We start from the raw sequence: 25886 nt of genomic DNA on the forward strand, positions 1-25886 counted from the left end.
GATAAAGCAGTCGACGGCTCTCCCCGTTCGCATCATTCCCGCGACCCTAACCCTAACCGCGAACAGCCCTCTGTAAGCCTTACTTCGAAGGCCCAAGGGAAACCGAGTTCCGCTTCCAACCCTCAGGAAAGGCAAGCTAGAGGGGCCCCTCTTCCCTTTCCTATCTCTACGCACCGGCTGCCGCCTGCGGGAAGTCCCCGCCCCCAACGGAAGAAGGCAGGCCCCGCTAGGCATCTTGGGACGTGTAGTTCTCGATAGCCGCCGTCCCTCCCAGGCAGGCCCGGGACGCGTTATTCCAAGAGGGACTCCGCTGCGGCGGTGCGCGTGTTCGTTTGAACGCGCCCGGCGAGAATTCCGGGCTGAGCTTCCGCCAGCCTCGGAACTGCTGGCTACGGGGGCCGAGGAGCCAGCCCTGCCTCGCGAGGCTGCTGTAGCAAACACATTCCTGCCTCTCCTGCTGGGAGTTTTCGACCGTCTTCCTCCCGGGCTTAGCAAGTGCAGCCTCGGGGCAGGGAGAAGATCTGGAAGGGGGGAAACCGAACAAAAGCCCGCCCGCCCGCCGTTTCCAGGACCCCGCATTTACCCCTTTTGCATTCAGCCAGCAGCTGGCAAATATTGGCACATCGCGCCAGTCCAGTTTACATATAACATCAACATATATATATATATATAACTTTATATATGAACCAAGCCACGGTCAGAATAAAGCTTGGATCAACCTGCAGCCAGAATGCCTCCTATTCTCTCTCTACGCCCCCCCTTAAAAATAAACATTTTGGTCCCGGAATAACACAAAATTTAAAAACGTTTTATTTCATGCACCTGGGAGGAGGGAAGAGGACGAAGCATTTACAGCAAATAAAATACATTCAGCGAGGTCTCCCACAGGCCGAAACAGCGGCATCGCTTTCCTTTCCTATGGACGCATCCTTCCAGTTATAATAATTTACAATATTTAAAATTGTCCATGCCGGGAAAGGCATGGACGTGAGCCCAAGGATTAACTGAGCATCTGAACTCTGACAAGGGAATTGTAAAGAGTGCATTTACTCTATGGCAGTGTTCTTCATCCTTAGCAACTTTAAGATATGTGGACTTCAACTCCCAGAATTCCCCAGCCAGCAAGGCTGGCTGGGGAATTCTGGGAGTTGAAGTCCACATATCTTAAAGTTGCGAAGGTTGAGGAACGCTGTGTATGGAAACCAGACTTTGGCACCTCACTCATGCGTCGTTCAACATCGTAATCGGACACAGTGCCTAACACCCAACTGTGAGTTGGGGTGAAGGGGGTGGTTTATTTAACTGGCCTTCACCTAGCATTGCATGAACCAGACAGTGGCGTGTTGCATTCTGACAATAAGTGGAGCCATCTATGAGCAGGTCTACCGGATTCACCGAAATCATTTCTGAGTCTGTCTGAATTGCCAGGCGATGGACCCTCCGTTTAAGGCACTCTACGAATGAGCGGTCGATCAACAACGAAGGACTCTGAAGGCTTCCAAAACCTGCCATGGCTAATCCAAGTTCAGGCCAATTTAAATTAAAAGACAGGGAAGTCCACAGCGTTGTAGGTCCTGAGATCAACTCATGCTGCTGATCCTTAGACAATGTACAATATGAAACCTTTTTCCCGGGTAAGGAAAAACCACCTTAGAATCCATATGCATAAAGACAGGAATGAAGTTGCATTTTTTCCCCCAAAAGCAAAGTTTCCACTATACACCTGGTAATTCTTTCTTGATAGGCTATGCATTTTCTTTTTAAAAAAAAAACTGTACAGAATACATACATTTGGATGGACCCACACTTACGACGTATTTGCAATAGGCCCACTGAAACCGACAGGATTTAAGTTAGTTAAGCCCCATTTCATATTCATGGGTCTAAAGCCAACTCATTCCTTTTTTCTTCTTCGTGTTTTTGGTCTGTTTTATTCTCTCTCGTGCACGTAAATCACAGCAAGAGAAATCAGCAAAATGACAGAAAAGGCACCTGAGGAGTAATTCACGTCTATTTACATATCAACAGAGACAGAGAAAGAGCACAATTGTATATTGATGGCAAAGCTGTGTATAACTGTGACAAAGACTGCCAAGCTAGACACATCATTTCTGAAGGCAATCAAGAAGCAATGAAATTCAGTTCAGTTGAGCGGGAAGTCCAGGAGAAAAATAGGTAAGGAAAATTCTCAAAGTGGGGAGAGACGAACAAGTGACAATTTACACCTTCAAATATCCTTTACACATCGTTCCGGAACTCATAGAATCTCTGATCCATTTAAAAGTTGGTCTAAAGGCAGAGTAGAAAGAGGTTAAAAGAAAGCTGGGGACATTGAGGGCTTCTATTATCTTTGGATAAACAAACTTGTAAAAAAAGAAAACCACACACACAACAGGGTTGTTCTTTTTTAGAGATTGGAATTCGTAGCACCAGAAAATCCAGCAACCTGTGACTGGCCCAGAAGAACCAACGTAAGGAATAAGATGGCTCTCACAAGGAGTTAAGATTGTTGGGACACCCAGCTGAATGCACAAACAAGGACTAAGCCACCATCATAGAACAAACTTTGCAAACTGGCCTTCTAAAACTCTATTGCAGTGTTTCTCAACCTTGGCAGCTTGAAGATGGGTGGACTTCAACTCCCAGAATTCCCCAGCCAGCAAGGCTGGCTGGGGAATTCTGGGAGTTGAAGTCCACCCATCTTCAAGTTGCCAAGGTTGAGAAACACTTGCATAGACAGATTTTTCTCCATGACGATTCAGTGTAGGAGAGATATTCAATTTATATGCTACTTCCCATGGGGGAGAGGGGAGAAATTCTCCATTTCACCTCTGATGAATGAGCTAATTTCACATATTTCAGTCAATGCCCAAACTGAAGGCTGGCTGGGGAATTCTGGGAGTTGAAGTCCACACATCTTCAAGTTGCCAAGGTTGAGAAACACTGCTCTGTTGTGTTACACAGTTCTACCCAACCAAAGCATCAATCTTCTAACATTTCTATCTTCCAGCATTAATGGATAGAGAATTCAATCCAGAAGGCAAGGATTGGAACTAATATTGCGCAATGTACTGGGGATGACGGGATGTGCATTAAAATGGTGGAATATACACTATGCAAGTGTGTCTAAGATCAGCAAAATCACCGTTTTACCGCTTTCGTTATAGTAATCGGTGTTTTTTTTTTTAAACTGTTCCATCTAGATCCCTTAAAAAGAGCAGAATGTAAATTATGCCTTTGGTCAGCTTGTATTATAGTCAAATGTACTGTACAATTGCCAAAAAAGGCATAATATTCATTGTCCAGTCTCTGCTTGTTTTAGTTTTCATCACCGTAAAAGTAATCCACGAAATGTCTTTCTTTTCCTGATTGAGCATTTGATGCTGAAAGCGCTAGGGAAGTGCAGAGTCAAACAAAACCACCGGAAAAAAAATCTTGTTTTCTAAGGATGAAGTCTCCATATGATACATCGCTAGATTTCTCATCAGCGCAGAAGCAAATATATGCCAGATACACACATTTGCTTAAAATACACAAGGACTTCAACTACACAGGTCTTAGCTCAGAATTTGGGTCGGTGGGGAAAGAAAATATAATAATCACCACCACAGGAATCATTAGCTTCTGAGAAATTTTCGAACCAGCAATTAGCAGCATCGATCAACCCAGAAACTGAATGGTAGAGAAACTGATTTAGCACTGGTTGGCTAATAGCCTAGTGGATCTCTTCCTTTTTGCACCAATCCAGACACACTTCGTCTGATATATTTTTGCACGGAAAGCTAGCTTGCCCGCCTGGAAACGCCTCTTCCAAGGCGGAAAACATTTTAATCTTGCTTACCATGTCCTTTCCCCTATTCTACAGTATTTGTACGCGTGGGCCACCGGACAGCGAAGGGGCGGTGTTGATGTGTGAAATCTGTACGTGATTTGGGGGGGTTTGGTAAAGCGTAGGGCTGTTGCTAAATTAAGCCGAGTCCATTATCACGTTGGATCGAATGATTCGTTCCTTCATCGGGCTGAGATAAACAGTGCGCCCAGTAGGGAAACCTCTTCTCCTGTGAAAACTGGATTTTTTTTTTTTATAAGTTTCTACTTTGCTTAAAAATAAATAAATAAATAAGTTGATCACAAATTAATTTGGGGGGGAAAGGGCAATTTCTCGCTCAGTAAAAGAATCCATCCTTTCGCCCAACCCATGAATAAAGTTAATGCTGATATTCGATACGTCAATAATTGTAGAATACTATTCGGTGGAAGAGCTTTTGGATACTTTCTGCCCAGAAGCCTTGATATTGAATTTATCCTTTTACAATAGTGCTGGGCGAAGCAAGGAACGAGTCTGCCATCTTTAACAACTTTGTGTTTTTAGGAGATTTCTAAATATAAGCCATGAAACTTAGCAACAGCAGATCACTGCCATCTCCACCATGGGGAATTGTCAACAAAATATTCAACACATAGCAATTTGGATGTAACTTTTTTTCCTTCCTTTTTAGGGTCAAAGATTTGGAAAAGCCCCCCACGCTCCTAAATTTCTCTAGCCTTCTGTTCCAGGTGATTATTCTGTAAGTGACTCTATGAATCATGGCTTTTCCTTTTTCAAAGGATCCTGGAAATGTGGTTCATCTAAGCTCCCCTTTCAAAGCTATCTATTGGCAATCAACAACCAAACTAGTTCTGAAGGGCGTATTGTGATTTCAGCAAGTTTACCCAAGTGTTCTGGTCAAGAGTTTACCAACTTCCTTCATCTTGTTCCTTAGTGGCTGGTCAAATCCATTCAATTCTCATCAGAAAGATACCCAAAGCAGAGAATCTGCCAGTATTCACAAGGCAACACAGCCCTACTAGCGGTATCACCTGTTTCCCAAAGCCTCCTTTTCACTGATCATCCAGAAGGTCAAGATGGATGGAAGTTCAGCTCAGAGGCACCGCAAGACATGACCTGGCCAACGAGGCATGATGGAAAACAACACAGCCCAGGTAGGGGCAACCCAAGTGAGGTTGAATGGAGAAGCATGCAGGTCTCTTTTGTCGCTCACACCTTTGTTCGGGTGCGAACTCTTTGGTCTCCCTTCTCTTCCAACAGGAAGGCCTGCTAGAGGCTGAAGTTCACGAACGGATGCCGCAAAAGGTCTTCTGCTGTGGGCCTCCGCTTTTCTTCTACAAAGATCAGCTTGAGAAAGTTGCGGCAGTAGTCCGAGACCCCGTCCGGAAGCTGGGGCTTTGTTGGCTGTGTTGCAATCTTGAAAATGGCAGCCATAGCTTCAAATTCTGCCCACGGTGGTTTCTCAGTCAGCATTTCCACCACGGTACAGCCCAAGCTCCTGCAGAAGAACACGGAGAGGAGAAAAGATTCAAAGAACGGTTCGTTTCTACAGCACTTTTGGAAGGCAAAGGGGACTCCCTCCTCCTTGATTTCCCATCGCATCTACCCTGTAAGGAAAACTGGACTGGGAAAATGGATCTGGGGAACCACACAGTGGAACCCCAAGGAACCACAACATTATGGTAGGAAAAACAGAGGCTGGGTGGTCAAGCCAATGAAGTTGCCAATGCAGAGGGACGCCAGTTAATGAGACCCGGAGGTGCACGCAGGTGCATTTTCATATCTCACAGGTCCATCTTTGAGATGCCTGTCCTCAAAAGCACGTTGTATCATTAGTTACACCTATTCTACATTAAATAGATGTAAAAACATATAGATAAAATGGCTAAGGTGGGACTTGAAAAATCCAGGTGGCCCAACTGACCACAGAGGCTCAAGATTAATCCAGATGTTCAGGAATGGCTGTCGGAAATAGGTGATCTATCTGTCTTGGAAAAGGCAATATTTTTTGCTAAACAGAGGATGCAGCAATATCTGTTACTATGGCAGAATACTGTGATATTTTACAATAATATTTTGTAAATATAATACTATTATATTACAGTAGTGAATTTCTTAGTAAACCAGTGATTATTGATCTATATAAGGTAGATTCCCCCCTTCCTTCCTTCCTTCCTTCCTTCCTTCCGTCCTTCCTTCTGTCCTTCCTTCCTTCCTTCCTTCCTTCCTTCCTTCCTTCCTCCCTCCCTCCCTCCCTCTAGATCTCTCACCTTTCTATATATTGAATAAACAGGGAAGCAGTGTGGGGCTCACTCAGAGAAAGGGGTCCAGCACATCCATTCCTAGCACATCAGGCTGTGAAATGAAAAGGGATGTAACTTTTCACCTCCCTGGGAAATGAGTGGCCAAGAGGATTGTTCTGTAGTCAAATGGGTGGCAGCAGCATAAATAGCTGGGTCTCCTCCCTGGAGTGCAGGGAGGGTGCTGCAATGTGGTGGGAAGAAGGCTTGGAGATCCACTGTAGGCATCAGTGGGGCCCAAGCCCTCATGTATGTGAGAACCTGATTTCAGGTAACTTTGGGTCTGTCTCCATCTCTCAGCTCAGTCTCCCCAAGTTGCTTTTGTCAAGATAAAAACAATCTCGGTGTGAACTCCAGGGGACAGGTGAGAGAAGGATGCTGTAATAATTCAGAAACAGCTAAAATTAAGCTCTTGGGTTGAAAATGCAGAATATTTACAAATACATTAGGTAATTCCAGCACTGTTCATTCATCTTCACCCCCCACAACCAATGAACATGCCTTCCTGGGATTAACCCCTCATCTTACCATACGTCAGCCTTCCTTCCATAGCCTTCTCCACTGATCACCTCTGGGCTCATCCAGTAGGGAGTTCCCGTGACAGATTTCATCCCTGTTCCAGACATGCAGATGGTCTGAATGCGTTTGCTGGCCCCAAAGTCTCCTAGTTTCACATTCCCAACGGAATCTCTCAAAATGTTGGCACCTAGGTGGGGAAGGGGAAGGAGAAGACAGACAAGGAGGAGAAGGAGGAGAAGGAGAAGGAGAAGAGAGACATGGAGGAGAAGGAGAAGACGGAGAAGGAGAAGACAGACAAGGAGGAGAAGGAGAAGTCAGACAAGGAGGTGAAGGAGAAGGAAAAGAAGGAGAGAGACATGGAAGAGAAGAAGAAGACAGATAAGGAGGAGGAGGAGAAGACAGACAAGGAGGAGAAGGAGAAGGGGGAGAAGGAGAAGAGAGACATGGAGGAGAAGGAGAAGGAAAAGAAGGAGAAGAGAGACATGGAAGAGAAGAAGAAGGCGGATAAGGAGGAGGAGATAGACAAGGAGGAGAAGGAGAAGGAGAAGGAGAAGGAGAAGGAAAAGAAGAAGACAACATGACAGAGAATCAGCAGCAAGCTGGCAAGACATTCCTGCAAATCTTGGGTTCATAGTTGGCTGCCTAGTGCTGGATCGTCTACAATGAAGACTGCAAGAAGCACAAGGCACCGTGTCTGCTGCACACTCAAGGCCACACCTTTCCCTCTACAGACCCACGTCGACATGCAGCCCCTCTTGAAACTAACGCTCCATCGGCATCCTGAATAAATCTTGCACATTCTCCCTAGCAGTTTCAATTTGGTTTTGTTTTCCTCTCAGATTATATGGCTAGCGTCTGTTCTTCAACAATTACAACTTTCCTCATATTATAAGAGTCTTTGTGTGTCTGTATTGATGTATTAAAAAATTAATATGTGTGTGTCTGTATTTTAAAAATAATGTTAAATAATGTGTGTGCATCTCTCTCTCATTACCTATCAATATCTTTTATTAATGTTGCAGCAGCCCCAACAATGGCTTGGCTTTTATCGTCAAGCCATGTTTTAATTAGCATATCGTTTTGGGTATATATTTCTTAGCTGCTAGAGTTCTTTTCATATTACATGAATGCTGGACTGAAAACTGGTGCTGCATTTGCCCCCCTCCCTGTTCTCATTCAATTTGATAGAAGAGAATTTGCTTTAAAATCTCTCTCAAAGGAGAGAGTGATTTCGATGAGAGTTGGATGAGTAGATGTTGGGTGGCCTTGTCCCGATTTAGTGACAAGGTGGGCGACCAAAGACGTATGTGAACAGATTCCCTTAAATGCCTTCAATTCTCTTGAATGCCGAAGAAAGACATTAAAAGGTATTTTCGGCCCGTGTTGGTGGGTTATTCCCCAGACTGAGGAACTGGACAGCTGAGGGGTCTTCAGAAGGAGGGGCTGATGTGATGCAGAAACACCACCAACCTTTGCCACTTCCAGGAATAAAGTCAGCTCAGGTGACTAACAAGAAACACCTCTTTAAAAAAATGCTAACATCCTGAAAACAAGGTAGGAAAATAAAAGTCGTTTTCAGGGTGGGGTGAAATCTTTGAGACTCTGCCCTGAAGATTTCATCACAACCTTCATTCTCATACCGGGCTCCATCAAGCTGCCTTTGGCCCTGGAAGCATCTGGGCTGGCTGAAGCAACCTGAAACGTCCCTTGTGAGTTGTGCCTACCTTTAATATCTCTGTGTACAATCATGTTGCTGTGGAGGTAGAAAACCCCTTGTAGGATCTGCCTCGTGTATTTACGAGTCACATTCTCTGTCAAGGCACCATAGGCTTTTAGCTGGTCTTTGATAGAACCCTAAAAAGCCGCAAGAGATCAAGGTTTGGTTAGTTTCTTTGGTTCCTGCAACGACAGATCTTCTGAAAAGTTGCTGGGGCATTAGCTGTAGTTTTAATGCATAAATGAATAATAATATCTGAGTCGGGCACACCCACATTAAGTGCTGACCATGAAGGAGGGAATGATTAGCTGTCAGAGAACTGAAGTTTGTTCTGGCCACGATTGGAAGGGAGATGCAGAGAGAAAAATCTCCTTATCCATCCTGGGGAACAGGTTGTGCACCAGAAAGCTCACGGAACAGCAAGATTGACACTGAGGCGATATTTTTAGTGCTTCCCCCACAAATAGCCGATCCCCAGCTGCTGCGATTCATCGAATGGTGGGTTCGCTCTAAAAAGTTGCAGCGTACGGAGGCCCGGATGGGCTAAACGGGTCTCGGTTCTCCAAATCCCGGAGACAACCGCACGTGGTTCTGGCGTGCATCGGGTCAGAAGAGACTTCCCCGCGTTTGCACAGTGCAGCACGCTGCTTCCAAACCAAACTAAATTCACATCTGGCCAAAGGGCTCGTATTTGGGGGGGGGGGACAAAGAAAAACAAATATTAGCATCTGTGTCATTCGGAAACCATCGCGCTCAGGCCCTCGTGCTTCCTGGTTGGAAAAAGCTGTTTTCTTTTTTTCATTCCTTTGTGGTGACTGTCTATTCCAGCCTTCTGCAACCAGGAGCTTCAGCTCTTCCAATTCCCAGGCTCAGCCTGTGTTGGTGGGAGTCAAACCAACACATCTGAAGGGAACTCAGTTTAAAGGACCACAGGCGGTCATATATTTGAAAATTCACAAAAAACAGGTTCCTGGTGTGATCTGGGGCTCCATGTTGGCAGAATAAAGGCCTCGGAGATCTCCCCCAGCAACTGGGAACACAGGACAAAAATGATCCATGCATGGATTATCCACCAAAACGTATTCCTATTTTAGATTATTTGATTGTACAGTTACTTACTTTTATATTGTTAATGTACTACAGACTGAGTATCTAGTTTTGGAATCCACTTGGAATTAATGTTATGGTTCTTTTTTTCTTTTCTTAGCTAACCTTAAGTATTGCTAAAAACTTAAGTCTCAAACGAGCGTAGTTAATAGAGGGCATTATTTTACTTACACCTAAGTATGTTACACCCACATATTTGAGTGTATGGGTTTTGTGATATCTTGTTTTAAGCTCGTTATTGACCAAAATAAAATGATCTAAATCTAATCTAAACAGGACCTAAACTGTGAAGTTAAGTGAGAGGTTTGCTTTGAGTAGGTGCAAATACTGTTGACAACATCCAGCATGCAAATTTGAATTGGCTCCTGCTTTCAGAGAAGAAAGTTTCCCTTGTTAAATGTGAAGTGCAGCAAAATTCAAAGAACTGGTTTCATTAGAGCCCTAAACAGGACAAGGAAAAAGAGGTGCGTGATGAAATGTTATATCAGATTATATCAGCTCCCAGAATCTAAATTCCTGTATAAGGTTTGCTCAAACAAGAATGCCGTGAATAAGATTTTAGGGGTGAAAGACACAGATCTGCGGCATAGATGGGAATAAGTAATCCAGGGATGGAAAAAGGGCCACATTTCAAGGATAAGAAAAATTAAGACAAAACAAAACATCATACTATTCCCCTAGGACAGTGTTTCTCAACCTCAGCAACTTTAAGATAGGTGGACTTCAACTCCCAGAATTCCCCAGCCAGCATGGCTGGCTGGGGAATTCTGGGAGTTGAAGTCCACATGTCTTAAAGTTGCTGAATTGGCTGGGGAATTTTGGGAATTGAAATCCACACATTTTAAAGTTGCTGGGTCGAGAAGCACTACCCTAGAAAGATGATCTAGCATTTTTACCCCATTTGGAAAGCTGGAAAAGTCTATACTCTTTTCCAAAACCAGGTGGGCCCCCTCATTGTTGATTTCTTTTCCAAAACTCCTGAAAAACGAGTTATTTCAGAGAGCCGTCCCCTGATGGGGTGTTGCCGTTTTATTTCTAACTTTTATTTTTACAGTAACGCAGTGATTTTTCTTTAATGCTGTATCTGGTTCCTACCGATGACTGTGCGGGTTTTGATTATACCCTGGATGTTTTCAATGTATTCTTTCATTCTATGTAAGCCGCCAAGAGTGTTTCGGATTGCAGCGGGAGAGAAAGACGCTTCATAAATAAATGAATAAAATTACACACGCAGGCTGGCTTACCCCGGGCATGTATTCCACAAAGATGGACAATTTCCTCTCCTCCGGATCGCGGAGACAGCCGTAATATTGCACAATCCTCTCGTGACGGAGGGTTTTAAGCAGCTGGATCTCACATTCTAAGGCATTGACTTCCTGAAATAAGTCCAAGGTTAGAGAGGGAAAGGAAGGTTGGTGGACATGGCCAGATCCGACACGGCACAGACGGATCTGGCAACTATAACCCATCTAGCATTCTTTAAACCCTGATGCTCTGATCTGGCTTCCTTTGCCATTTCCAGCCCCAACATTGCAAGGAATAAGCAATGAGTTTGCAGAAGTGAATTTTGTTCACTTAAGAGGAGTGTGGATCCATGCAACCCTTTTGACCCATTGATGCAAAACTTTGCTGCCCAACAGCCTTTAAGAAATCTCCCTTCCATGACTGTCAGAAAGGACAGACCAAATTTGGACAGGGAACCGGTGCAGACTCCCCGATCTCTTTTTAATTGCTGGTGAAAAGTGGGGAAGAATATGCAAGTTCAAGATGACGTAGCTGGACATTTCCAACTATCCTGCCAATGGTCCAACAGCTCCTTCAACATTAATGCACTCCTGAGTTTGTGCATTAAGCAACCAAGTTTCTGTATAAGGTCATTGCACTGTCTATTTATTATTTCTTGATAGTAAATACAATAAAAACGATAAAAACGTAGCACATACATTCTTTCCTTTCCTTTTTCAGGGTGGTAAAACCCAGATATTTAAAGGCACCCACACATTCCCCAAGGATGGCCTCTTGCAACTATCACGCGTGGCTCTTGGCATCATTTTGTACCCGAATTCAAAACAGAAAAGTTGACGGCTTCTTCCTCTGCAATTCCAGCTCACCGACTGCCTGAACAAGATGTTACTACAGCTTTAAGTTAGCACCAGGCAGACCGGAGGGCTTTTCCAGGAAAGTGACCCATTGCTGAACAATATTTGGCCCGTAACATTTCCTGTCTGAAGCCAAAAGCGACAGGAATCAGAACGGAAGAGCTGTTGCAACAGCCTTTCCTAAAACAGTGGACCTGCTGGGCCTGTAACAGGGAATTTGGGGGGGTGTAGACCAGAACATCTGCAGGGCGCCCACTTAAGTTGATTGGAATGGAAATTCTACTGGGGGCAAGGGGGCATCCATTCCTCCCAAATGTCCATAAAATGGCAAGTCAAGTTCTTGGCGGTGAATGAGATCATTTGCCTAACGACCCCATCACATAGCTTAAGCCAGTGTTGTCCAAACTTGGCCACTTTAAGATGAGTGGACGTCAACTCCCAGAATTCCCCAGCCAGCATGGCTTAAGCAAATGGCATCGCTGGCATCTGTTTGTGTACGAACCTTAGAGGCAAATGAAGGGATACAAATAATACTACTGCGACCGCTAATAATCACGATTTATTAAATTTGCTCTCAAGGACTCTGGGTGGCTCACGCCAATCAAAGCAATGACAATAAAATCAATAAAACATCAAAGTTAAAAGACGACAAGCACGAGGAAGTGAGGGATCTCACTCTCCCTCACCAAAGGCCAGAGGTCTTCACGGCTCTTCTACACAACAGCAGAGCGGGGGCCATCCTGTTCTCGGGGGGAGCCTTGACCTCACCTGCGCTCTTTGCGCAACGACCTCATTACACAAATGATATAGATCGCCATGAATGCAAAGAATTTGTAGAAAAGGAATGTAAATGCCTTTTCCAGGTGACTTCAGATGCAACGGATGCCTCTGCTGTTTTGTGGGTTGTCAACAAAAATTTGGTCCATTGTGATCGTGAGCCTGCTACATGAGGGTCCTTTAAACCAAGATTTCGCTCTGTTATAGAAATGCCTCCTTAAAAAAGTAACAGCGCCGGCAAAGAAAGAAGCCTTTTGTGTGTTTAAATATATGCATATTAGATGGATGGATGGATGGATGGATGGATGGATGGATGGATGGATGGATGGATGGATGGATGGATGGATGGACTGATAGGGAGATGGATGGATGGATGGATGGATGGATGGATGGATGGATGGATGGATGGATGGATGGATGGATGGACTGATAGGGAGATGGATGGATGGATGGATGGATGGATGGATGGATGGATGGATGGATGGATGGATGGATGGACAGGGAGATGGATGGATGGATGGATGGATGGATGGATGGATGGATGGATGGATGGACAGGGAGATGGATGGATGGATGGATGGATGGATGGATGGATGGACAGGGAGATGGATGGATGGATGGATGGATGGATGGATGGATGGATGGATGGATGGGAAGTGTGTAGGGAGGGCAACAAATTCCTGTTTCTTAATCTGACCAAATACTCACTTTGCTGGTCTCTTGGCTGTCAGGATCAAAAGGCACCTGCTTCACAGACAGCTCTCGTCCAATGTCCACATCGTAGCAAAGGTAGACTTCTCCAAAAGCTCCTCGGCCTAACAACTTTCCAAGCCTCCAGTTCACTGGGGCCTGCAGTGCTAAAGGGAGATAAAACAAGGTCACAGTGAAGGAGAAAACCCCACCCAACTCAAGCTCCCCAAACTTCCACAACTCCTACTATGCAATGATCATGCACAACACTGGGAAAATTCACCTTTTTCCAGGGCAGAATCTGACGGTTTCATCAAAAGTAGGAGAACGTCAGCTTTCACTTCAGGTTTCTAGCCCATGTAGTTGCTGGGACTTCTAAAGAACAGGCTGGCATTTGAAGCTAGGGTCCCACAACCTATCTGCATTTTACTTGATTTCCTTCCTAATACAGAATTTGTAGTTTCCTTGGAGAACAGCCATCTAAGAACCTGACGACTTTTGAAACTTGTTATCAGCTGGATTTAGGCCTAGCCTAGATTTCAGTTGCCAACACATCACTAAATTTGGGCTTCATCAAAATTAAGCAGATTTAATGTATACCTTCTGACTAATCCTATGATAACTCTGCTCAGCTTCACTTACAAAAATGTCGATGGCCAGAATGGACTTGCCAACATTGCACCCCAAGGGTTTCTGAACAGGCTATAAGGAAAACTTGGAAATGCAATATAAATTGCATTGGACAGCAATATATTCAAAACACCCAGGATTTCATGTTCGACAGAAAACTCTCAACTGAGTATGTTCAGCTTGACCATTAGGGGAGGCAGGACATCTCCATGAAAATCTACAACTAGTAGCACAAACTCACCTTCTAGGGGAAAATAGTGCCCTCCAGTTATGACAAGGTGTATTAACTCTCTTGCCTACCCCACCATCCACCATTTCTGAATTTCCCTGTCTCCCAAACATTATCAGGTTCCCATCTCTGGTACTTCCCTGTGCCTGAAAGGGACATGAAAATCAGGGTGGAAAATTTGGGCTCAGCAATTCTTTTGACCTTTGAAGATACTACTTGTGTTGAGAGGGGAAAACACCTTTGTGAAAGATAAAGAACTCATCTCTTGTTTGTTATTTTCAGAGCTAAGATGATGATTATAAAGCGTTTGATGGCAAAGGTCTATCCTTGGCTATCGAAGTAGGGTGTGATTCAAAACATTCAGAGGTCTAAGCCTGCTCAAGACTGAGAGATAAGGACATCTCAAAGGATTCACCATTGGGAGAAATACCTGAAGATACTGGAAGGATATGTTAATTAGGCTGGGAATGGGTAATCTTTGGACCTTCAAATACTCCTGGTACAATTCATGACTACAGGCACACTAGCTGGAAGAGCTAAGTTGTGCATCCAATTACATTCAGAGGATCACTTTTTCCACTATGTTCTAAACTCTTCTGTAGTTCAGCTTTGTCCATCCACATGTTGTAGGGCTGCAATTCCCAGAATCCTAGCCCAAGGCCATGCTGACTAGGAATTTTGGGAGCTCCACCTGGAAAGTGGGGGAACAGCTTCTGTAGTTACAAGGAAAGTAACTTAATTATTTAGGGAGCTGAATGGGAAATCACAGAACCTTGTCAGAGTGACAATTAGTATTCCTTCAGGGAGTAAAGTGTCCTCCCCTCAAAACACTTGTTCTTTAGGTGTCAAAAACGTGGAGGAACATTGAGGTAGCCCTCTGTAATTCCAGGGAAATCTTGCAATAAAAATCTGAGACACTCCACCGTCAGTTTTTAACTTTACAAGATCAACAATGGAAGATGTCCAACTGACCTATTAATCAGCGAAGGAATTTCCTCAAGGCCAATTCACTTTGCTTTTTGAGTCAGAGTAGAAACCCTGTTTTGATTGCAAGGGGTAGACATGCTCCTTGTTCAGTCTTTGAAATCATCACCTTATTTCTGAAATTGGCAGACAAGAAATGGTTTCCTCGCCATTGAAACGTGTTTTCCCCAACACAAGTAGCATCCTCAAAGGTCATCAACTCTGAACAACCTCTCAATGAGCAGACTCATTACCAGCCAGCCCTGATGTTCCTTCCCTGGGTGAAGCCCAAGGGTTTCAAGATAGCATTTAACATGGCCAATGAAGAGAATTCCCATCCAGGCCCACATACACAGCAGAAGCCCATTGAGAGGCAACTTACTGTTCCTGGTCTTGGCAGGAGAAGAGCCAAAGCCTTGAAAGATCTTGTCACAATTGTGCCACCACTTGTTGCTCCCGCGTTCCTCGTACCGCAAGGTGATGAGCTTGTTGTCTCCATTGTAACTCTTGGTTCGGCTGGAAGGCAGAAGCTGAAACAGGTTCTCTGGAGGAGCGTAACTTCTGGGGAACGTTCTTCGGCCTTGGAAAGCAATGGAGAGAGAACAAAAGAACTGAGACCATGGAGACTTTCCCTGTGTGTAGGTAGACCAGTGTTTCTCAACCTTGGGAACTTAAGATGTGTGGACTGGCTGGGGAATTCTGGGAGTTGAAGTCCACACTTCCCAGAATTAGAGTTCCCAAGGTTGAGAAACACTGATGTAGACTGAACAGGGACACTGTTTACTTTTGAAGATGAGTGGATCTCATTGAAGTCCAATTTTATCTGTCATCCTGGTTTGTTTTTCTACCTTAGTTCCTAAAATCAAAGAATTCCATGATTCATAGAAGAGGCCAGGCAGGGATCCAAATGTAAGGGATGTGGGAATCCCAATTAAAGTAACCCCAAGAAATGTTTATCCAATCTTGCCTGAAGATGTCCCGTGAAATGAAGCCCACCATCTCCCTATGGAACTGCCTCCCCCTTCTACACTCTCTTTTTACTAGAAAATGTTTGTAACGTTCAACCAGGATCAACGAATGATCTGAAGTTACTGGAAGTTACTGCCTTCCTGTCACTTAAGACCACTATTCCATGTCGTGCATTCTGGGGTGACAAAGAAAAGATCCTGGTTTTCTTCTGTCTGCCTTTCATTTAGATACTTGAGTGCTATTATACTCCCCAATTTGTCCTTCACACGTGTTGGACTTCAGTCTTACAATTTGCAGCCAACACAGCTGCAAATTGAGAACTGCTAATCCAAGATGCCTGGTGGGCACCAGATCTGTGATGTCTATTCATTGACAGGGCTGATTTTATGCTGGCTGTAGAAGAGAAATGCAAGAGAATCTCTCTGGTTCCCTTCTCAAGGCCCCTTGAGGAAGATGTCCAAAGGAAGCTATAGTCTTCTTCAGCTTCTCTACTTTCTAACACATTGAAATGATGGAGCCAGTAAGGCAGTTATGACCTCTCCAAAACCAGCATGGGTTAATGGAAAGCCAAAGAGGACACATTCAGTTACACGCATCTTGATTAGTGTGGAAGAGAGAAAAATCTTATCCTGTCAATGAAACATGGCATGCCTATGAAAAGCCATCTTCTTTCAGGTTTAGGAATATGGGGTTCACACATGTAATTCAAGGGCAAGGATTATGCCCTGTTGGATCCTCCAAGTCCATCTTCACACCCTTCTCTTTTAATAGCAATAGTAGATGTAGTAGTGCTGTAGTAGGAGATTCCTACACTGGGCTAGCTAAGGCTCTTCCTACCCAAAGTGTCTGCAGGGTATGGTCACAAAAGTCAAGATGGCAGCCACAATGGTGAGATTGAAGTTCTGCTTGTTATGTGTGTTGCACCAGCCAAACTTTGATCACACCTTTGTGCCCACCATGTTGACTTTTTTGACCACCCTGCAGACACCGCTGCTTCCAACTCTTACAGTCTATCCTTCAAAAACAATTCAACCCTTGTTTTGACCAGTTTACCGTCGTTGTAATCCTTGCGACTCTGAGAGAGATGATACTGCCTCGGGAAGGTGCCGCCTTTCCCTCGCTCGCAAAACGGAATATCGAAATCTGGCAAAGGAAGAGGAGCAAGGTGAAAAGGTGGAAAACTTTTGCATGCTTGACTCCCACCTGCCCAATAAAATCCAAGATAACAGGAGCCACTCCAGATTCTAACCCCCGTTACAAGTTGACTTAGAGGCAGAATTAAATAATAGGTGTTGTCCTAGATCAGTGTTTCTCAACCTTGTCAACTTTAAGCTGTGTGGACTTCAACTCCCAGAATTCCCCAGCCAGCCATTCCCCAGTCCATTCAAAAAGAACGGTACAATCTCCGGTTCCATCCCAAACTCAATTTTCATTTTCACATTGCCAATTTCTGCACCATCAAGCCGTTAGCAGCCTCTCCAAGATAGGGTACGTGACTCAGAGAAATGAGAAATGGGCCCATATGCTGGGAACAATATTTTTACAAAACCAGAAGATAGAATTGTCTACAGAAAGCAAATAGCTCAGCCAGGAGAACGGTCACAAAAAGGCCTAAGTTTCATCTTGTTTTCTTTCACTGCCGGATTTTCTGCAGTCCTGTTGAAGCCCAACCATAAATCCTACTCGTGCTCCACATCGCTGAGCCACCGCTTCATGGATCATCTTCTAAGGCAGTTTGGCTGCTTCGTCCTAACGTGCTCTTCTTGAAGCAAAGATGTTGAGATGGCCATAAGGTACATGAAAGAAAGCAGGGGCCAGTTGAGTGAGCAGGACAGTTGGGGCTCAGGCAGAGGACCGCTTAATCCGAAACTTGAGTTCTGCACCCTGGAGGCCTATTAAAAAATCCCAGAGTCCCACAGCCTGAACTTGAAGGTCAGCTTCCACAGCACAATATCACTTCAAGCCAAACACTGCCTTTCTTTTCTCTTCTTTTTTAATTATCATCTCTGGGCCCCCTGCCATGTATTCATTCTTAATAGCAGAGGTCACGATAACATAACAGTAAGGAAATGTTCCGTGATTTCACCAGCTACACATGGATGTTGAAGTCAAGCCTTCCACCGAGAATCCTCTCTGCGAGCAAAATGTCAGATCGTGAACGTATCCGTCTGGGAAACATCCCTGTTCTCTGGGGCCGACTGAGGAGAACTGTGTGGGGCTTGTTATAATTCTGACCTCCTGGCATTGCAGCCTTTTAGAGCTCAGCTAAAACTTTTCTTACATTCTTGCTTGGGGGAATTTTCGCTCACCATCCGCCTTCCAACATTTTGGGGAGACCTTGGGTATATCCATCTTGGTTGAAGTCAACAATCCCACGCTTAGCATTCTTACCTAAACACTCCAAGCTGTCCTTGGTTTCTCTCTTCCTTCTTGAAACAGGTGTTTGGCTGAAAGGTGGACTGCAGAAAGAAATCAAATTAGATCCAGTGAGATGTGTTCAGCCTTCTGTACTGCTTATTCTATATCCACCTCCTCCAAACTGGTACCCTTCACTGCACGTTGACTGAACATCTGAATAATGCGTATCATTTCAAATTCCAGCATACATTTTAAGCTTAGCAATGTCTGTCTCACCATATAAAAATGTTAGGCATCTTGCATCAATAAACAAACCAGGAGCATGATGTATAACAGAAGACATATATCCACCCGGAGAGTAGAAAAAGCACCATAAAAGTCAGCAGCTCAGTGTTAATAATTCTTCATTCTTTATATATAACAAATTATTGTTCTTTTAATAAAAGATCCTTGCCTGACAAATCAAAGAGGACAGTGAAGGCACCAGGCGAGTCTCTCCAGGGAGGATATTTTGAAGCCAAACCACCACATCTGAGAAGGCCCCCTTCCCTTATTGCCACCCACCAGAACTTGTTCTGATGATGACCTCAAGAAATAAGCAAGAAAGTATGGAAACAGGTGGCCCTTCTGGTTCCAAAGGAGGAAAACAGTACCCTGGTAAAGCCTCTTTCTTGAACTCACGCCCCAGGGAGCCATTTCTGCTATCATCCTATATCTCCCTTACCTGTCTATGGATCTGTCCAGGGACTGACAGCTACCAGAAAGTGAGTCGTCTGGGCTAATAAATGGGTCCAACAACTTCGAGAGAAAAAAGAAGGGGAGAAATAAAGAGGAGGGTTTCAGTACATGTTTGAAATTGCCCCAAACAGACCCATTTAAGCACGTGCTACCCCAACCAAGCAGAATATAACCAGAAGGGCACTGGATTCTTAGGTTATGAAGAATCCCAGGGATCTCCACAGGGCTAAGTCAAGCTGATCCATCACATTCTTTCTTCTGCCACCCCAAAGCCAAAGACTTCTGGGGTCCGATTCTCTCTTCAGTGCAGCTTACATTTTGGTCCATAGTTTCAGGGATAAACTCTCCTTCACTGTTGATGCTGGTGTACGATCCCTGGCGAGCGATCTGCTGCTGCTCTTCAGGGACACTCCCAGGAGGTGGAGAACTCCGACCAGTGTGCAGAGAACCTGCAAGACAGGTAGATGTCACCAAGGGGGAGATCGAGAGGTGAGTGTGGATCCCAACAGCAGGGAAGGGGAGGGTGGCCTTGAAAAAGAACAATTTCATAAGGCTGGCAATCCAGTCCTAATGCTGAGCAGGGGACATAGGCATGAAGGAAAATAAAAGAGTCAGGAGAATGCACCATGTCAGATGATGATGTTGGGTGGACATGTATCTGCCCTCAATGGAAGCAGAGTAGAACTCTGCCTTGCTAAAGCTGGCTTCAACTTTTACCCTCCAGATATTTTGGACTACAACTTCCAGAAACCTTCAGATAGCATGACCAAACCCTAGGGAGGGTACCTGTTTCAGGCAGAGGATCATTCATGGACCTGGTCTTTGAGATCTTTCATTGGCGATGCCAAGAACTTCTGGAACCATCAACACGCATGTAAAGCTTACTGAGTGATGGGCCCTCACTCAGTAAGGAATGGAAATGCTAAACCAACTCCATCCCCACCCTTCTGGCCCAGAGCAAGAGTGGGCATCCTGGTGATCTCCAGATATTTTTGAACTACAACCCTCACAGCCCCTTCAAACTGGTCATGCAGGCCGAAGCTGACAGAAACTGAAGTCCGGCATTGGTGGGAACTTGGAGTGGCAAGGGCTGAACCCACAGGATGAAAGGCGGGGGCATCTCAACTCTCCTCTTTCAGAAGTTCTCTGGGTTTTACACACCCTGGCCAAACTCCCCGTCTTGGTGTGGCTGCTTCATAGTTCTGCTCCCACCACTTCCCTCCTTGGAGTGTTCTTCTTTTTACAAATATAGCCAACACTGACTGTGGCACAGTGGAACTGGAATCATCATCATTATCTCCCTCCAGCTTTGGATCCTAAGTTCAGCCCAAATACATCAAAGACCCAGGATCTACAACCCTTTGATGGACAGGTCCTCTGAAGCATTTCATATTCCACCCTGGTCTCCAGATTGTATTTTGCTCCTTTCCTTAAATATAGCAGTCTTCAATACCGGAATAAGCTGAGCACCTCTACACATTCCCCTTTCGCAATTCTGCCTCTAGCTTTCAGGATGATTTTCCTCCCCAAGAAAATGCCAACAACAGTTTGGGATTCTTTTTCTTATACGACCACGAGGACTAAAGAGCTGCTTTGTTTTGGAAAAAACCAAGTTACGTTTTTCGGTCATTCCAAACTCATTGTTGGAAGGAACATTTGCAATCATAAATCAGTGAAGATTTGATACCCTCTGTTTCTTTTCACGCATTTCTCCCCCCTCCCGTCTGTTTAACAAATGAGACCCTTTGCCAAGCATTAGCTCTTTTGCTGAAAGAAGAATCTTTTGGGTGTTCTGCCAACAACAAGTATATATTAACTCCAAAAGTCATTGGTTTGCTAATCAACTCGACTGGCAGGCCGAAGGAAAACAGCAAACATTTCACGGGGTTCAAGCGCAAGACGACATCTGCAGAGACTTAATGGAGCAACAAACCAGCACATTTTGTTTCTGAAACAGCTTTCCAATTGCCTCCCAGTATTCTGGGCAAAGACTCGATGGCAATGTAAGGGAGAAAAGGCATGATCATTTTTTTAAAAAAATCAATGCTTTAGTCTGCCAGGAATCTCCAGCAAAGAACTAAGACAGATGTAGTAATGTGGATGAGGAATCCTGATTCAGCCCATCTCGTAGAGCAAATTCCCCTACAACCCGGTCCGCTACAGAAGTTGGGATTTCAACTCCTACCAGCCCTCACTAGAATATGGCAAGGAACTGTGGAAGTCCCAAGTATCAGCCATGGACCCACTTGCCTATCCTTGGCTGGGCCTGCCAATCCTGGAAGAGCAGCTGAAACTCGGAGATCTGCAGTCCCAACACATCTGGAAAACACCAGGGTAGGCCAAGCTGCCTTGCAGATGGGGCACAACTGCCTTATAGGTTGGGGCGTTGAGGGGGTCAACTCCAAGGGAGTGACTTTATAAGCAGGAGACCCTTCTACCTTAGATAGAGGAAAGCTTCAACTCCAGGTAGCAGCGACCAAGATCTGCTCTGCAAACTTCTGACCCAAATCCAGCCCTGGACATGGAACACCGTTGATTAGCTACATCATTCTTCATTGAAGCTAAAAGTACTAGATATGGTATAGCCAGGAGCAGAGGACTCCCATCCAAACGCTGACCAGATGCAGACCTACCTAGCTTCAATGCAGTTGCAGAATGACATGCCTGCAGGCCACTGTTTGGAGGATAAGCCTATGGGTAGCCACTTTAGGCTGAAGAGCCTCCTCGGTTCACATACAGGAATGGGATCATTCCCCAACTACTGGAGCTCATCAGAAGAACCTGGTCCGCTGTACAACTGCATCTCACTGACCTGTTGAATGCTTTCGTGTCCTCTCGCTGTCTTTGTACAGAGATCCCAGTATATCTCCCATGGATTTAGATATCCTCATCTCATGCTGCTTGGTGTTATTAGGTTGCAGGGGCTATGAACAGAAGAAAAGGTGTTGGTAGGTCCCACCTTCAACCCTGAGAGATGATGGGTCAAATGTCCCAGCCGTTCCAAGGAGCAGTACCCCCTTCCAGGAAGCCCCAGTGCTCAGCTAGCGGGGGGACTCAAGTGGAATCCAGGTGATCTATTCAAGATGACATCACTAAACAGTGAGGCCAAAGCTTTCTGGCCTCTGCCCCAGGATCTCTTTGTATCGTAAAGAAGTGAAGAGGGAGAGATAAAGCATACTATTAATGACCTACTCTACCTGTAAAATAATGAGAGTTAACTGGGATTCAAGCAGTGTTTGCATGATGGCAGCCCCAGTGTCAAAAATACACCCAGGTAATGCTAATGGAGGGATGCTAGTTAGCACAAAGCATCCATTGCACTCAATTTTATTTCACTGCATTTCACTCCACTCCACTCTTCTCCTAGGTCCAAATTGCTCAGGGGTTATTCCAACCTTGAACTCCAGAAAACATTCCAAGGAGATGTATTATTCCAGTGTTGTCCAAACTTGGCCACTTTAAGATGAGTGGACTTCAACTCCCAGAATTCCCCAGCCAGCCATGCTGGCTGGGGAATTCTGGGAGTTGAAGTCCACTCATCTTAAAGTGGCCAAGTTTGGACAACACTGTATTATTCCCTTTGCTCAGCATAGTCACTCAGAGACTGGTGGTTCCCCCACTTTCTCTGCTCCACAGCGGACTCACATCCCCTCTAGATTATTTCTGCACGCCACCCGCAGTGCACAGATATCACCGGTTGAGCAACACTCCTTTAGACCATGGAGGGGGCGATGTTCGTTAAGCTTCACCCCGATCATGCCATGACCGTTTAAGCAACAAACATGGAATCCTTTGCACGTCGTTAAGAAGGTTTAAACGAAGAAAAGCTTAGCCGAACGGCTGCAAGTCAGAATAGAGAAATGGAACCTCCATATTCAACAGCTGTTAATGTGGAGATTTTTAAAAAATGCCATGTCAACTAAAGTGAAAGTAAAGTCTCCTTCCATCAATTTCATTTCTGGGGATCTCATGGAAAATAATAATCATCATCATCATCATCATCATCATCATCATCATCATCATCATCCTGGCAACAGGATGGATGTGGTGTTCTTGTCTTCTTCAAAGATTCTTTTTTTTTTACTTTTCAGTCTAGCTTACAAATCTAATGATCTCCCATCCAAATACTAACCAGGCCTGATCCTGCTTAGCTTGTTAACATCAGCCAAGATCAACCTAGAAAGTATAGATTCATTCATTCATTCATTCTTAAAATGGCCGTGATCAGAAGAGATGGGGTGAGGACATCACAATATCATACAATTGTGTAGGGTCAAAATTTCAGAGATCCTGGAGGTGGCAGTGGGGTCTTTTGACCCACATTAAGACTTTCAAAATGTCTTCATTTTACCAACAGAAGAGAATATATTGTATGCAGCTCAGGATTGAACTGTGGAGTCCTTGGGGTTCTCTGAGCTTGGTTGTTTTCTTGCAGACGTTTCATGACCTGACTAGGTAACATCTTCAGTGCTAGAAGAGAGTGGGGTTTGCTCTCTGTTTATCTACAGTAGCTTGCCCTGTCACAGTGTTGGTGGAGGAATTATTTTTTCTCCGTAGTTCCTTGATTAGGCTGCTGTTTACTGCTTGTCTGTGTTGGTAGTTCTTTGATTAGGGTATTGTTTACCGCTTGTTTGTCTAGTATTAATTCTGGTGCTAACCTAAACAGGAATTAATCCTGGTGCTAAGCAGGGATTAACACCAGGATTAACACCAAACAATCAAGCAGTCAGCAATACCCTAATCAAAGAACTACCAACTCAAATAAGCAATCAAGCAGTCAACAACACCCCAAGGACTCCATTGTCTTTCTTTTGTTTTCCATCAAAAATCGGTAGGAAATCACAGTTTTGGCAATGTAATTTTAGGAAGCACTGGAATTTGCCAAATTGGAGTTCAAAAAGTACATGCAGACACCCCCTCCCCAAACTTCTGGCCTTCTGCTTCTACTTGGCGCATTCCTCTGAAAGCCAGCTTTTGCAAAAGGCAGCCAGTTGCTAACCAGGACACCCACACGCTGCCCGCTGCATAAAGTAATTACAGTTCAGAGTTGCGATAGGGAGAGGGAAAAACCACAATTTCCCCTACAGAGCCAGGTACATAAAATTTTTTAAAAGGGAAATCCTATCGTCAACATATACAAGTGTTTCCAGTCCTTTGGACGATCCCATTGCCTTTTGCTTTGTACACAAATCGAAGGGGCAAAAACACCCAGCAGGTCTCACACTTGTTTCCTTTGGAGTCTTCACAAACACTCTCAAGCTTTTCATGGAAGGGCTGAGATCCAAGTGTTCCACCGCCCGGTCCAAATCTTCCTGGGTTTTCAGGGGCATCAGGAGCTGGGAAAAGATTGAACAAACACCGCCGATGCAGCTGGGTTGCAAACAAGAGCTAAGGGAGGAAATGGCTGAACTCTGGGGTCTTGGGAACCGCAGGGGTTGGGGCTGTTGAACCCGGGACGGTGCAAAGCAATTGGAGGTTTCTACTGGAAAACAGAAACAAACACCGGGGGCTGTAACCTTTTCTTCCATCAGAGCATTCCCCCAAGGAGGAATGGAATAAAAGTTATCAAAACAACGGCTTAGAAAAGGAGAAGCACGGAGCGTCCCTCGCTCTGCTAAAAGGAAGACCTGCATCGCGCTGAGTAAATAAAACATCTGGGGCCCGGGATCTGCAGGGCTGGCTATGCACAGAGGGAGCGACTTGGCTGGGCTGCAATTCATTTTGAAGGCAACTTCCAGCTGACCTGGACGACTGCTTACTTAGCTTGTTGGAGAAAGAGGCATGGGCCTTAAGGAAAAGAAAGAGGGAGAGATGCAAGCTTGCTGTGACTTTCTTCGGTTTCCGAAACGGTTATCGTTATACGGCAGTTCATCTGGCTGCCTGAGCCAACAGGGCCATACATATCGTTTGCTGGATGGAGTCAGACTCCAAACCTTTTATCTGGATGATTTCTCACATGCAGAGACCAGAATGCTGCACTTGAACATCCTGGTTTAAAGTCCATTCAAACCCTAGATTCATCCATCAAGAGATCAAAGGTGTGCTTGGCTCATATCTCCCCTCTGCTGTAAACAAGCTAACTTATTACAGGTAGTCCTCGCTTATCGACCACAACAGGGACTGGAAAATTCATTGTTAAGCAGGGTGGTTATTAAGAGAGTCACGGCTGCTTTTACGACTTTTGCAGCGGTCATTCAGCAAATCACTGTGGCTGTTAAGTGAATCACACTGTCATTAAGCGGATCACGCGGTTCCCCATTGATTTTGCTTGCTGGAAGCCAGTTGGGAAGGTCGCAAATGGCGATCACATGACCCCGGGACACTGTAACCATCATAAGTGCAAGCTGATTGCCGAGCACCTGGATTGCAATCACGTAACTGCAAGGGTGCTGCGACGGTTGTAAGTGTGAGGACCAGTTGTAAGTCCCTTTGTTCAGCACCGCTGTAACTTTGAATGGTCACTAAATGAATGTTAGTTAAATGAGGACTACCTGTATCTCATAGTCTTCATGCCTCCATTGGACCGGGGGATCTTTAAGGGCTGTTGTAAGAATGATGGCGAGAAATAGAAGAATGCCAGCAATGTTCTTTGGATATCCTAGATTGGCTAAAGTTCCTAGTTTGTTTCCTTATTTTTGCATTTTTTCCTGCATACATACAAATTGGCTCATTTATTGAGTCGTCTAAGAGTCCATACCCCAGAACTTATTGAGGCACCCTCTTCACTTGGAGGAGTGGTAGTAATTTTATTCAATTACCCCTTAGGGCAGTGTTTCTCAACCTTGGCAACTTTAAGATGTGTGAACTTCAACTCCCAGGATTCCCCAGCCATCCATGCTGGCTGGGGAATCCTGGGAGTTGAAGTCCACACATCTTAAAGTTGCCAAGGCTGAGAAACACTGCCCTAAGGGGAAAACTGTGGATGGTGCAGGCACGGTTGAAGCATGCTCTGTGGGGCGAT

General features: G+C 44.9%; 1 protein-coding gene across 1 annotated transcript in view; it reads right to left on the bottom strand.

The window, feature by feature from the left end:
* Window positions 1-760: 760 nt before the first annotated feature.
* LOC103064885 (mitogen-activated protein kinase kinase kinase 3-like) overlaps window positions 761-25886 on the bottom strand; it is an 86064-nt gene continuing 60938 nt past the window's right edge. Inside the window, exons 6-17 of the mRNA XM_088150225.1 lie at window positions 24148-24261; window positions 21738-21849; window positions 19241-19374; window positions 18912-18985; window positions 18221-18288; window positions 16883-16972; window positions 15243-15440; window positions 13057-13205; window positions 10717-10848; window positions 8373-8502; window positions 6658-6835; window positions 761-5327 (exon numbers count right to left, since the gene is read on the bottom strand). Of these exons, the coding sequence (XP_088006351.1) occupies window positions 5099-5327; window positions 6658-6835; window positions 8373-8502; window positions 10717-10848; window positions 13057-13205; window positions 15243-15440; window positions 16883-16972; window positions 18221-18288; window positions 18912-18985; window positions 19241-19374; window positions 21738-21849; window positions 24148-24261 (1608 nt within the window). The 3' untranslated portion in view covers window positions 761-5098. The remainder of the gene's footprint in view (window positions 5328-6657; window positions 6836-8372; window positions 8503-10716; window positions 10849-13056; window positions 13206-15242; window positions 15441-16882; window positions 16973-18220; window positions 18289-18911; window positions 18986-19240; window positions 19375-21737; window positions 21850-24147; window positions 24262-25886) is intronic.

Source organism: Python bivittatus, unplaced genomic scaffold, assembly GCF_059951505.1.
Source record: "Python bivittatus isolate LINGU-HERP-01145 unplaced genomic scaffold, Pbiv_v1 ctg000610_np1212, whole genome shotgun sequence".
In the NCBI taxonomy this organism is placed as follows: Eukaryota; Metazoa; Chordata; class Lepidosauria; order Squamata; family Pythonidae; genus Python; species Python bivittatus.